This window comes from Anser cygnoides, chromosome 4 (assembly GCF_040182565.1).
Source record: "Anser cygnoides isolate HZ-2024a breed goose chromosome 4, Taihu_goose_T2T_genome, whole genome shotgun sequence".
NCBI lineage: Eukaryota > Metazoa > Chordata > Aves > Anseriformes > Anatidae > Anser > Anser cygnoides.
In genome coordinates, this window is record NC_089876.1 from 10,112,478 (window position 1) to 10,126,822 (window position 14,345).

Sequence of the window (14,345 nt, forward strand, 5' to 3'; positions counted from 1 at the left end):
GCAGTATCACCACTGGCAAAGTTGTAAGGAGAGCTGTGGTTAGTTAGATCTCTCTCTGGCTCCTTACACATTTCACTCAAATGACTTTGTGGCTAATTCTGCTGGAGCCTTAGGGAACTTAGAAAATGTATGTCATGGATGAGGAGCTGACCTACAGCTAAGATGGTAACTAAGAATATAGCAACTATTTAGATGAGAAGCAAGGCTCAGACCTGGCTGAAATTCATGATACTTGAAGGAACATAGTCAAGAGGCAGGGAAGAAATCAGACTGCCTGGAAATTACCCTCTAGATGTCATAGCAATGAAGCTGTTTGTGTGATCTTTGATGAATAACCACAGTCCAAATCTTTGTGATTCCTGACAAATGCTCTACTGAAAATCTGGCTGGAAATGTAACAGTCCCAATCCTTCTCTATGTCAAGACTGACTTTGTGTGTGTGTGTGTCTGACCACATGGTGAAAGAAACTGGAGGAGTAGCGGAGGTCAAAGCAATTGTTTGAGAATTGGGTGCTTGCTGACTGAAATTGTTCCCTTTGAATCTCCACTGTGAGATCTGAGCCTCTGAAGTGCTCCCAATAGCTTACTATTCAAAATGCAACAACTCTGGAGAAGATGGGAGACCAGCCTAGAACAGCTGCTGCTGTAGGTAAGGACCCTTGCAGTGTAGGGGACACAGGAGCTGGGATTTGAACTTGAGGTTTATAAACTCGAATGAGATAGGTGTCTTCCCTTTTCCCCTACTCTGCTGGAGTTTAGATAGTGAAGCATGGAGAGTTAACTGACTTGTAAGAGTGTACATTACTTATGAATCACTTCATTTCCTAATAATTCGAAATGTCTGGGCATCTACTATCACCAACTTGCAAAAGATTCACAAAGGTGGGAAAATGTAACTTTCCCCATTTTACTGCCTGCTAGGGAAAGCAAAGTGCAGAAAGGATTAAAGCAGATTGTTAAAGGTTGCAAATGAATCAGTGACAGAGCTCTGGTTAGAACTTGCTGCTTCTTTGAGCCTTGACTTTTGGGCTCTTCGGGCGCTGTGCTATGTGTCTGTGTGCACACAAGTTGGAAGGACTAGGCACAGGCTATTTTTTTGGAGGAGGAGACAGAAAGAAACTGCTGTACTGATGGAAGAGGTATGACTGAAGCATGGACTGGATAACTAATTTGAGGTAGGGATTATTCTGTTAGACTTTAGATAAATTAATACAGCATTAAGTTGTAGCATTACAGCTTAATCTTTTGTAGTATTAAGCCAATATATGTTTTCTTCTTAGACTAAATTGACATAACATAGAATAATGAGCTTATAGTTACACACGTGGGGTTGTTCAGGCTCTACCCAGAATCCCTGTGCTAGAGCCTGGTGGTGTGTGCAGGGGTCAGTCTACAGCTTAACAGAATGATTTGTTACATAAATCACACTACCTTACTTACATTTTCTGTAGTAATTTTTTTCTTCCTTATTTGATAGTTCATAGATTTCAAGTTTTTGTAGCACCTGGCACTAAACTCGAGAGTGGGCCTGCTACCCTGCACTTCTGCAATGACATCCTGGTCCTTGCCAAAGACCTTCCTCCTAGCGTCATGGGGCAATGGAAACTCTCAGACCTGCGCCGATACGGAGCTGTCCCAAATGGATTCATCTTTGAAGGGGGTACCAGGTGCGGCTTCTGTAAGTACAAACGGAACCTGTCTTCTAAACGTTGTTTGAAACCATTTTGTGGAAATGCAAATGCTCATTTTGTCAATGTAGAGTTTATGGAACCAGCTGTGTAGCTTTGTCGTACAGTCAGCCTCATGTCAGAGGTTCCATTCCAGTAAGTAAGTAGGTTTCTGCTGGCCTCAACGCTGGCGTTCAGTAAAAACGTGACCATGTGGAGTTGTGGCTGAACATTGCTGTGTGGCTCTCCAGAAGATGTTCAGTCAGTTGTTGCTGGTGGACTCAGAGCAAGAATAAAGTAGTGAAATTTTAAGACCTGTGTCATCCAAGAGATAAGGCAAAATGGTTTAATGTTGAGATTATTAAATTATAATTGATCCTGTTGCCTGCAGAGGGAAAGTGATGCTGAAGCTTTGAGGTTACCTGCAGAATCAAGGCACTTGTGTAAATGCTAATATCTAAATCCAGTAAGGAACTCATTCCAAAAAGTTAGAAACTTCTGCTTGTTAGTAGCTTTGCAACTCTATGGGACCATAGGATTCATGGGGTCAAAACGAAAGCAAGCAAGCTGAAGCTAATTTCTGTTGCCTAGTAGCTAAAGTACTCCTTTGGATTGAGAGAAATCTCTTTAGTGTTTTATTTGGGAATTTTCTGGTAAAATGCAAAAAACTATGCAAGAGCTGAAAAGAAAAGGTGATTAATGCAGCAGATATATCATATACATCAGTTGGAAATGTCGGATTTTAACTTCCAAGGCAGAATTTGAAGCTATGCTGTACTGATGATCTTTGAGTGGAAATGGATGTGCATATTGCCAAATTGGATGTGAAGTTGTGTGACTTTTGCATAATACAATGTGAAAATAACTGATTTCTTCAATTACTAAAATAAAAAAACCAACAAACATAAAGTTTTCAAGTTGATTTTCTAGCAAAATTTGTGTAGGAAAGGGGAATAGTTTTGTCTGTTTTACAGTAGTGAGAGTTATTTGCTTTGTCTGTTGAAAAACACAGAGCTGAGTTACAGGGGTGGTTGGCATGGACTGAACAGTCGTATCCTGATTTCTGATTTAGGACACTTGCTTGCAATGCAGAAGACCCTACTTTAAATCTTTCCCTGCCTAATATAGTGGTTGGGGTTGGAGAGGGGTTTCCAGTGGCTGAAGGAATGGGTTGTAGGTACAGCTGGTAAGGAAACAAATCTGTTTTTTATTAAGGTTATTGTGTTTCAGTTAAAAGGTGTGGGAACAGGAACATGAGTGTCTTGTTCCCCAGTGGCATGGTTCAGACTGTCAGCTAGATGACTGGTTATAATGGGTAAGGGGAAGTCAGCACAGTCACCTTTTCCTCTCCTGTGATTCTGCAGATTCAAGTTTAGCTTGTGTCAACTGCAATTAGTGTACATCTGCCAACACCTGCAGTTTGGTTTGAACAGGCTTTCTTCCATGCAGAATAAAGCATTTGCATCTCTGTATGCAAGTGCCATTTTATCAGAACTCCGGCTCGCATTTAAATGTGTGCACTTCTGTGCAGACATAATTAGGGTCTGCTTTTTGAATTCTTAACTGAAAATAGAAAATCTTAAACTAAGCATTCAGAGTGCTTATGGGAAGAACTTTCCAAAACAGTGTTGTCTTTTTTTTTTTTTTTTTTTAACACTGCTGTACTTTTTAGAGTAGTAGTTTTTGAACTAATGAAATCTAAGATCATTCAACTGTGGAAAACTTATATTTAAAAAGTATAGGCAGCTGAAAAAAATGCTAAGCAATCTTTAAGTAAGATTGGCAATGGATTGATAACTTTTATAATCTGTGTAATCTATATAATTTGTCCAATGAGAGAATATAAAACTTAACTACAGGGGTAATTGGTAGTCCTGAGGCTCTCTTGGGAAGCAGAGCATCTGTAATTTTTAGTGAGTAGAAGGTAGAGCAGTACCTTCTGTGATATGTAAATTCTGTTTTTCCCTTAAATCCTAAAGCAGGTGCCTCAGAGAAAGAAGACAGTAATTTCTTACTAATAAGGGCTTCAATTAATGGCTTAATTTTTGGAGTACATAAATGATGGCAAATGGAGTGCCTGTGGATCCCACACATGTTTTATGCAGACTTTCATTAGAACATGGAAGAAGACAAAATAATGTTGAGGGCTATCCAGAAGTAGAAACGACTAGCAGAAAACAATGATGGATGTTGGGACTTAGGTTCTCCTTTAAAAAAACAACTGAACAAAACCCCCACAATTGGCTTTTTCTCTTTCGTGCTTTTTCCAGACGGACTGTTCAGCACTGACTGGCAAAGAACTTGCCACACATTCCTGAAGAGTCCCTTTGTAGATATACTGCAGTTTTGAGAGGACATTGTGATAGGGTATAGAGAATAGACGTTTAGCTCCCCTTAATGTGTGTGGTTTTTATTATAACGTTGATGAATGGATACAACTTCAGTTCTGGCTGTCATTCTTGAAAGGATTAAAGTAAGGGGTATTTGCAGATCAAAATGGCATGTGCTGACTTATTTATCACCTATCCTGTGTGGCAGTATCTTTCTTTAGTGTCTGCCTGAACCAAATTTGGGAAACGTGTGGTTCGCTACTTGCACACTTATTTGTGCTGGTTACGTTGCAACCAGCCAGGAAATTGCTGCTGTGGTGTTTGCTGGTAGAGTCAGACCACCTCAGCTTGTAACAGGGCTGCAAGGATGTGCACGGGGTGAGGCTGGGTTTATGAATGCTGTGCTGTCAGGAGCTGTGGATGAGTAAGGAAGTGTCTCTAGTACAAGACCTTGTGCCCTGCCAAGATTCCCTGAGGATGTGGGTACCACTGATACTCCTTTGGTAGCCTGTGTGGCCTTATGAGCGCTGCAGACCAACAAAGGAGGTGGTCTGCAGGAGGTGAGTAACAGGAAATTAGACGCCTGAGCCACTCTCCTGCCTGCTGGACTCTTGTCTTGCAGGTATCTCTACAACAGCTTTCTAGAAGGTCCTGTAGAGCCTTGCTCTGTGAAGTATAATACATGCTCCTTGGTTGTACAGCTTACCAAAATAGTGTTTGTTTTTTATTTGCTGTTGGTGGGTTGCCTGTGTCCAGAAATCTGAGTATAGTATCTCCACAGCAACTGTTTTGAGGACACCTCAGTCCTAGTTTCCAGTGCTGTATTGCTGAATATTCAGCTTAAAGAAAGAAGGTACATTTTGGTAGGACTGACCTCAGTCCTAAATTACTGGTTTAAAAAAAACAAACACAAAAAAACAAACAAACAAACAAAACAAACAAAAACCCTTTTTTTCCTTTGATTTTTTTATAATGAAACAGAGTGGGTCTGTGTTATTGACTATGTACTGTTATGTACTGTTATGATCTGTATTTTTTATTGGAATGGAATATATTAGATTACTAGTATATCACCCTGTAATTCTAAGCGTTACTCGTGATGTTGTTAAAGACGTGTATTTCTCCAAATAAAGTTAGAGCAGTAAGTAATATGAACCATGTTTGTGATACCAAAAATGGTCAGTAGCCTGTATGTGAATATAGATGACCTTCAGTTTGTATTTCATTTTCATTATAGTGTTTAGGGAATATCTGTTTCAGTTTTCTTATTGGGTTAGGTAGCAAATGCAAGCACATATTACAACATTACTAACATACAGGAACTTTCATTTACTTTACTTAAGTTGAACATTTTAGTCTCTTTCATGTCCTTTGTCACCAGGTCCACCACCCCATTCAGCAGTAGGCTGAAGCCTGACCTAGTTTTCCTTTTTCTGCTAATACACTTGTAGACACCCTTCTTGTTGCTCAGTCAGCTGAAATCAGTCAGCTCTCCTGGATCCATCTTCTCTCCAGGACTGCGTACCTTGGGATTCTTCCAAGTAGATTCAGGGTCAATGAACAGGCTAAATTCTGCTCCTGCAGAGTGATACTGGGAGGTGGGAGTGAAGATGTTCTGGGTCCCTAGGTAAGCGTTAAAATAATAATAACCAAACAAACAAACCTGGAATTTTTTTTTTTTTTTTCTGGGTTGCCTTACTGGAGAGGACACTGAAACATCTCTAGAACAGTTGAAGTGGTGGTGGTTGTGTTGCTCTGCGTGTCTCTTCTGGTTGTCATACTACTACGGAGTGGGAAACCTCGGTTCTTGGCCTCCTTCAGGGCTTCAAATCTTTGGTTTCTTCCTGCTGAGGAGCAGCTGGTGCCTGCAGAAAGAAGGGTCTAGGTTCAGTACGGGGCCTGGAAGCTGTCTCACTGGGATCAGAAGAGAATAGTGCAGTATGCCTCTGTAGCCTTGCAACTGGGAGCACAGCTACGGGGACAGAACCCATATTCTGGTCACTGCTCCTAAGCTTAAATGCTTAGCTCCCAAACTTAAAGCTTGGTTGTGTAAGAAAGCCCCAAAGTAATAGGATATATAAATAGCTCTCCAATTACATTATTGAGTTAAATTGTGGCATATCTTCTGTAAGTAGTTCTGGATTTGATGCAGTTGCTGTGCTCCAAGAATTTCAGCTGATTTGGGCTTATTGATTGCGGCTGTATCTTATTTCCGCATTGCAGAAAACCTAAATGGTTTGCTTCATAGGCCAGGATGCCAGCTGTGTAAAGAATTTCTGGTATGAAATGTGGATGGATGATACAAATGTGAAGCTATTGGTGATGGATTTGCTCCAGGAGCTTGAAGCACTGAACTACCTACGTTATGCTGAAGTTTTTCCCCCCAGCTTCCCTCTCCCCTTGAAGCTTACCCTAATTTCTGGGTGCTGCTTTTAAACAATGGAATAATCTGTGTTTTTTTTTTTTTTTTTCCTTTTTACACTACTGTAAATTGGGAGTATGCCCCAGAAATATGAGTCAAATTGGTACAGATGAAAAAAGGAACAAATAAGATACCTTATCTTTCAAGGGAAACTTTTCTGGTTTCAGGAAGATATTCTGCATTTCTTGATATACCCTTAATTAAAGTGGTGTTTGAAGTTGTGGTGAGGCATACTCAAATAAAGAATCTAATTTCTGAGTGGCTGCTGACTGTTTCTGAAGGTCCAATGCTGTTTTGAACACCGGGGTTGTCATGACTCTCTAATCCTTTAGAAAGAATCAAAGTGTGCATTAGGCTAGAATGTGGTCTTGAGTCTTGTAGAGCCATTTATGTCCATGGTCTTCTAAATTCTTTTTAAAAACTTTCCGGCCTAATTTTTTGTTCGTCTATCCAAGATTGTTGTACTGGCATTGCCCTTTAGCATCATATTCTCTTTCTCTCTCTCTGATGTTTACCTTCTAGGACATTTATAGAGCCTTCATTTATGCTCCGTGTCTCTTTTGCTAGGCTAAGCAAGCCCAGCTGTCTTATCTTCCCTGTAAGATAAAGCAGCTTATCAGTAGCTCTCCAGTGTACCTGTTTTTTAGTATGAATTAATCTTTGGCTGCAGGCCACCAGAATTATGAAGTATTTTGAAAAGGGTCCTACTATATTTTTGAGCACCATAATAATGTTTCTTTTTTTGTTTTGAAGTGTCTGTCTCAATACCTGGCATAGCTGAGAACCTTTGGTTGCCAGGGCCAGATGTTTTTGCATCTTGTCCTCTGCCTGTGCATGGGCAAAGGGACAAAGAGCATATTAATTGTGGTACAAAATAGCATGCTGTGGTTGGAAAGTTTACTTATTGAATTCAAGCAACTTCTTTCACTAAGTCTCTTACCCGAGGGAGGAAGGGGGGGGACAGGGAGAGAGTGCTCTTCAGTCTAGCAAACAGCTGCATGGTATTACAGTGATGCATACCACATATTCCTCAGCTTCCAAATGCTTGTGAACCAAATCTGTTCCAGCACATGACTGAGATGTGTAATTTCTAGTAGTGAATTTCTCAACTTTCTCAAGAAAGCGGAGAACAAATGTAATTGCTGGCGTTTATGTATGTTTTCAGAGCATAACTTCTTTGAACCTTACCTAGTCATTCATCTCACCTGATGTATTTTGCAAGGACTGATAAGCTTCTTCCATCCTTCTAGTTCTGTCTAAAAAACAAAACAAAACAAAAACAAAAAAAACCCATGTCTTATGCAAGTTGATCAGCAATTATGGTGACCAAGCGAATAACAGAATCTACAAAGAAATGATGGATATGTGCATATATTGGATTTGAACCCATGGACACGTGTCCATACACTGTTTGCATGAGTTACATACAGGCATTCATGTTTGTTTTTGGAATTTCCAAATGTGTATTAGTTCTCCACAGAAATTATCCCTTCAGTTAAGTAGCCCATTCATACGGAAGTAAATTTCTTCACACATTTACTTTTTTTGTTTAAAGTTACAGGCTTGTAGAGCTTCTCAGGAGTTTAAGAAGGACTCTTCTTAACAATAGTGATAAAAGAACAAGCAGTCCAGATGTAATCTTTATGTACAGAAACACTGGAGCTATCTTATTTTCCTGAATGGTAACATGGTTGTGTAGGATTCTGCTGGGATATTAGGCGACATAGTCCATCACCGTGCTTTAGATATGAACGTCCTCTGTTATTTTGTCTCTGTATCCCGGTTGCTTTTTGTGTGTGGGATGAGAAGGTCATGTTCAGCAAAGCCTTGTGCCACTCTGCTTCCTCAAGAAAGGCATGTCATTTGGCATCAGCGTGATTCATGGGGGAAGAGTCGTACCCTTTAAGATGAGGCAAACTGATTTCTACTCAGTGGGGGAATGAGGAAGGAGCTCAGATCAAGAGCCGAATTTCAAGTTTCTGAATGCATACTTTGCACCCAACTCTTTCTAACACAGAGTTCTCTGACTCTTTGTCATCTCTTGGAGAGGGGGAAATGAGACAAAACTGTGTGAGTCACCACCTGAAACTTTCATACCTGTCAGACTGCATGGGTAGTGTTGTAATCTCCTAGATGGTTTTTGATACTGAAGCCATTGCGTGTGTATGTGCTGTGAGAAAGTGCAGGACAAATACCCTTTAAAAACAACAATAAATAACAGTATCAAAAAAATGTAAAGTAGGATTTTCTCTGGTTTATGTTTCATGAGCTAATGTGTGTGTCAGTCTTAATTCAGTTGCTTAAACATAGCTTTGTGTTTTAATATTTGTCTAACTTGAGTCTCAAGTAATGTTTCAGACCTTATACTCTGGAAATGTTGGCGAGCCAATTCTCTAGTATGTCTGAATGAGTACCAGCAAATGAATTCTAATTCCAGTTGAGTTTATAGCAGTTTGCCAAATGAAATAAACTGGACCAGGAGCAGGATTTCTTTCTTTGATTAGAAAAGTGTTGATCAGTAAGATCTGAAGAGGAATGTATCTGATGGTGTGATATAGCAAATTAGAAGATGCTGCCAGCACCGTAGTCTTGAACAGATTTAAGCAGAGCAGGCAGAGACTTAGATGTGGTAAAAACTAGGAATGACACTATTGTGGACCAGAAATTGCTTTCTCCTGGAGTGGACAGTTTACTCCTTGCTGGCTATATCTAATTTCCTAAAATATTTTGTGGTCTACTTTTTATTATCACCTTTATTTGAATCCAATAGCTCTTTGTCAAGCAATCAAAAGCATATCCATTGCTCAAGTGAAATGTGGATATCCTGTTGGATAGGACTGGGCATAGGTGTGGGAAGTGGTGGGGGTGGAAGTGTTCTGGTCAAGACCAGTGCTGCTGCTTAAAGTAAAATTGACAAAGATATCCATGCAACTCAGAAGAGGCTAGAGAAATATATAGAAGTCAAATTTATGCCCAGATTAAGGGCCCAAGCTCCTATGAGAGTAATGTGTAAAATTCTTTGCAGGACTAAGATATGATTTCTGTTTGTCTAGTGTGCTTGGTTCTGGTGAACTGGCAGCACTTTTTAAAAGTCTACTTTCTAATTTCACTGATTACTGGGGTGGAGGGTATTTTGCCTAATGTTTTCAGATCATCAAGAAGGCCAGCTACACTTCTTTTCTGATGCGAGTACGGTTTGGGCTGAAGGTTCTCAAACAAAATGTTCTGTGGAGCATTTTTAGTCTTGTGTCTTGTCCATGTAGCTATATATCATGCAGCTCAGAACTTGTTTGTTTATTTAGTGATTCTCATTCTAATTTTGCTTGGGGCTATTCTTAATGAATGGAAAGCAAAATATCAGAATAGAGTGAAGGGTAAAGATCTGATGACAACCTGTGGAGTCGTGTTACGTTCTGTTAATAATAGGCACATAGGACTTAGTCTAGGTTGTTTTAACAAGTAGAAAAATATATAATATAACACAGCAATATAACAAAATCCCGATCAATATAGGATATAAAACACTGTTCTTTGATAAAATTGGGTAAAAGTAGAATTAACCTGGCTCATTTTGCTTTGACACTTTCAGTATCCCTGACACTTGCATAGCTAAGATTGGATCTACAAAATTCTGGGGGTAACTGAGAGTAAAAGACCCAGACAGCTGTAGAGCATATGGTTTGTGTTTTGTCATTGCTCTAACTGTCTGCGTTGCAGAAAATCAGCTTAAATGATTAGTTAGCTGTTGAATTTATGTGTATTTTCATGACATACTGTGTATGCTGACCCATTTTTGGTTTTCTGTTTGCAGAATGTCTTGTGGATTTCTTTTCATGGCTTGCACTTTATATGGTTTTGATTGCTATGTTATAAATAGCTTCAGCTAAATATATTTCTGATGTATCCAGGTGAAAAAACACGTATTTATGTTGTGTTTTCTTGCAGGGGCCGGTGTTTTTTTCCTTTCTTGTGCTGAAGGGGAGCAGATCAGCTTTCTGTTCGACTGTATCGTCCGTGGCATCTCCCCGACGAAAGGCCCTTTTGGTTTGCGTCCAGTCCTACCAGGTTAATATAGGAACTACAGCGTGACCGAGCAAAGTAGGAACTTGCCATGTCTAGCACTTACTGCTCTGATTGTAAGAACAGCTTGCAGACACTAAGGGTGCAGAAAGTGCAAAGTGGTTTTCATTCTGAAATGTCACAGTACAGATGTATCAGTTGAATGTACCCAGTTTCACCCTGTTGCTCTGGATCATTCAGATTTCTGTTGATATTGCTATCTTTAGCCTTCTCTTTTTTAAAGATACTAAAATATAGCAATTTGAGTTGAGAAGATTCCTAACCTTTGGTCTTAAACTTGCACAGTGCAACTTGGATCCATGTCAGAATTACTATTTTGATAGTTTAATGAACTGAATCCTGGAAAACTAACTTCTGGGGTATTTTGAGTTCATCGCAAACACTTAGAAAAGTCTTGCCAACCTTAAACTTTGTCAGGTCTCCATATCAGTTTCAGTTTTGCAGTTTTTTTTCTTTTTTCTGATGTGCAAGGATTAAATTCCTTTTCTAATTTCATGGTAAATGCTGCACGTACTGTAATGGTCGGAGAGGAAATTAGAATCACAGTAAGCCCTGTTGCCTTTTGACTTCAGCAGATGAAAAAAATACAATGTTGAGTTGGAATGACCCTGTCAAACAGGGCAAGTGTGTGGAAATAAGATTGCAGAAAAATGTATTGGCAATGTGATATTGTGGAAATAGGCTGAAAGAATGGTGAAGGACAAGGCAGGATGTGTAGGAAATATTTAAAGTTTCTGTTTAAGTGTTAGACGTTTAATAGGTGTTTTACAACGTTTTATCACTGTTGTAAGATAATCAATTTCAGGAAGGAAATATGATGGAAGATGTTAGGTCTGGATATGAAACTTGTGAAAATAAACTGCAAAAAGTTAGTTAAGGTAAACAAAGTAGCCACAAGGCTCATTTTCTCTTCTTCCCATTATTGTAACACCAAGGTAAATTAAACAACCAAGTGGCATAGTAGGCAATGAGACCTCATTCTCCTTATATGACGATGTGTTTACATTGAACTAAGAGGAGCGTTTAAAAAACAAACCACCACCACCAGAAAAACAATCAACCCACCTCACTCCCCCTAAAACAGTGCTGATACTTAAAGCTTTGCCACTGAATGCGTATCTTCTGTATTTCTAAAACTTTCCCCAAATATTTCATTTAACAAAAATGGATATCCAGAAAAAATATGCTTACAATGACTTTTTCATTTAAATTTATTGTTACTATTTTTTTAATGATGGCACATTCTTTGAAAAATGTTTTTTTAGGGACATGTAGAAGTAAATTTGCTTTTGCATTAGTTATCAATTCAGTTATCGTTTGTGCATTGTTATACATAGCTACATACCACATTCCTTTCCCTCCTTCAAGCGTTCTGATCTCAGTGAGTACATCCAATGGATGTGGAAAGTCCTGAGGATGGGTTGGTGATTTCTGCAAGGGAAGACCTCTTTTCTGGGGTCTGTTTCGTTTGTCTTCTCGGCTTGATGGACCTGCCACTGAGATGTAGTCAGCCATTGGATTTCCATTTGTTTCCCTGGTCAAGACCAGTGCTCTGTAGGGAACTGTGCTCATGTTCTTGCATACTCCTCTGTGGCCCCTTTCCAAGCTACTTTGGTCCATCTAACTTTTATTTTCTTGTATCTCTAACCTTGTCTCTTCCACTTTTTTGTTACCCACGTTATACCTTCTCCTTTGTAGAAACTTTTTATTTTTCACGTTCTCCTCCATTTATTGTCCCATTTAGAAGCTTACACAGACCTGTTTAAGGCACATACACATATACAATACTAGTGATTCATCCATAAACTAACCTCACTTATCAAGTATGCTGCTGCACAAAACCTGCTGTATTTCTTGAAAAGGTCAAGTTTCTACCAGCTGCATACTGTATCTGGTAAGAGTACTGGAATGCACGCAACCTTTTGAAAGGGATATGGTAAATAAATTAGTCATCTGTACACCTCAGATAACTAGATAGAATCCCCAGTTTGGGGATTTTTACAAAAAACATCTATTCAATGTTATTCATATTTACTGCAGTACAGAGTGCTACAAACCCTTGACAGTGCTTTGTATATGCAATATTCTGTTTTTGTGTAATTTAATTTGCTTAGAAGCTTTCATAGGAAGCAGCCTTTTCTCCATGGTTTGCCATTTGAATTTGGTTTCTTTGGACTGTACCTCTCCAACTTAAACATGAAATACGCTTGAATAACTATTAGGGATTCCCAAGAAAGGAAAACACACAAACCCAATCTTATGGAGAAAAAACACGGTGAAAAAAAAGTCATGTTAACAGTATTCTTGGGCTCCAGTGCACGCATAACAAATATAGTCAGCATTTGTTTAGTCTGCCATTTGAAAAGGGTAATGAATGACACCAGTGGCTCCTTACGTACAAACACCTCATTTAACTATATAGTTAAATGGAGCACTGAAGTATATAAATATATACATGTACACTGCATGTGCAAAGGAAATTTGATCAAGTACTATATTCACATCTTCATTTCGGGATTGTAGTTTTAAAAAATACACCCTATTTCTTTAAAAGCTTGGTATTCTTATATAGATGCATTTGATTACTGTGTGTATTTATGTCATCTATAAAATATAAGTGAAAATACTGTAGAGTGGAACTCATAAACTTGACTGACCCTATAGCAGGTAGCAAAATCTGGTCTGACCTCTCATAACTGACCCTGCTTTGAGCAGCAGGTTGGACTGGAGAACTCCTGTTATCCCTCCCAACCTGAATTGCTCTGTGATTTTCTTTTTGAAATGGATAGCAAATGAATGTGAATATTATAATGATAAAAATAATTCCATTATGTGCACTTACGAAATAAAATAGAAAATGAAAAGAACGTTAGCTCTTTTACAGTTTACCACTGTATAGTGCTTATTTTGGGAGCCCATCAATTTAGAAGCTGCGTACCAAAATGCAGTTGATTTGTTAAAGGCTGCATAACCAGGTCTCACATTTTAAGACATGACATTGAGCGGGTATCCAAAGGTAGTGTATGTATCTGTAGATGTTTTTAGGCAGTGTAATATTTTAATAAAGGACTTAATTGAGTGACAGGAGGTCTTTGGATGGCTTATTTTTCCCCAGCTGCTAGCTGATATAATTGCTGTAATTGGCTACATGCACAGTCTTTTTTTTTTTTTTTTTTTTCCCCTTGAGAGGATATTTAGTAAACCAGGCCAGAGAATTTTTTGTTCTTGTCTTGACAGAAATCTAGGTATTGACAAAGTACTGAATCAGTGATGGCATGGTTTGTAATCTATACTGAATTTACATGCATGTTATCTGAGAACTGTTTGCTTATCAGGTGTGTGGTGAATTCCTTCTTTTCACTAACAAGATTCATCTTGAATTCCAAAGGTGAACATAGCAAAGGGCCAACAATCTATTGGTAATATCCTTCGTTGCTGCATGGGGCAGATCTGTACCCTGTAAACCTGGCTAAGGCTCAGGGACAGCCTAGTCTTGCAGGCTGGAGAGACTCCAAGTGTAATGTCGATAGTCTTGATGCTCTCTTTTAATTTTGGAAGCTTTTTCAGGCTGCTTTGTGACTGACTGGAGAATGTGCAGTGCTGCTTGCTGAGGATCTATCTGATGCTCTTTCATTTTGTCGAAGCTTGATACACCTTTGACCATTGCAAGACAGCTCTGTGGCTGCCTTCTGCACTATCTGTACCAAGTGGATCCTCCTCAAACTTTTAGGACATCTTTGCATTCCTCCAGACATCTTACAGGGTGTGGAGATGTTAGCATGAAGGTGAGGGGCCAGGCCTGATTTGCAAATGTGACTGCAGTTACAAAGGAAGAAAGGACAGATG

The 14,345-nt window shown here is 39.2% G+C and overlaps 1 protein-coding gene across 5 annotated transcripts in view; it reads left to right on the forward strand.

The window, feature by feature from the left end:
• DOK7 (docking protein 7) overlaps window positions 1–14,345 on the forward strand; it is a 65,805-nt gene that overhangs the window by 5,738 nt on the left and 45,722 nt on the right. For 4 of the 5 annotated variants that reach the window (XM_048045930.2, XM_048045916.2, XM_048045920.2 and 1 more), the window contains exons 4-5: window positions 1,478–1,678; window positions 10,365–10,484. In XM_048045930.2, coding sequence (XP_047901887.1) covers window positions 1,478–1,678; window positions 10,365–10,484 — 321 coding nt within the window. The remainder of the gene's footprint in view (window positions 1–1,477; window positions 1,679–10,364; window positions 10,485–14,345) is intronic. The other variant, XM_066996523.1, reaches the window with a different exon arrangement.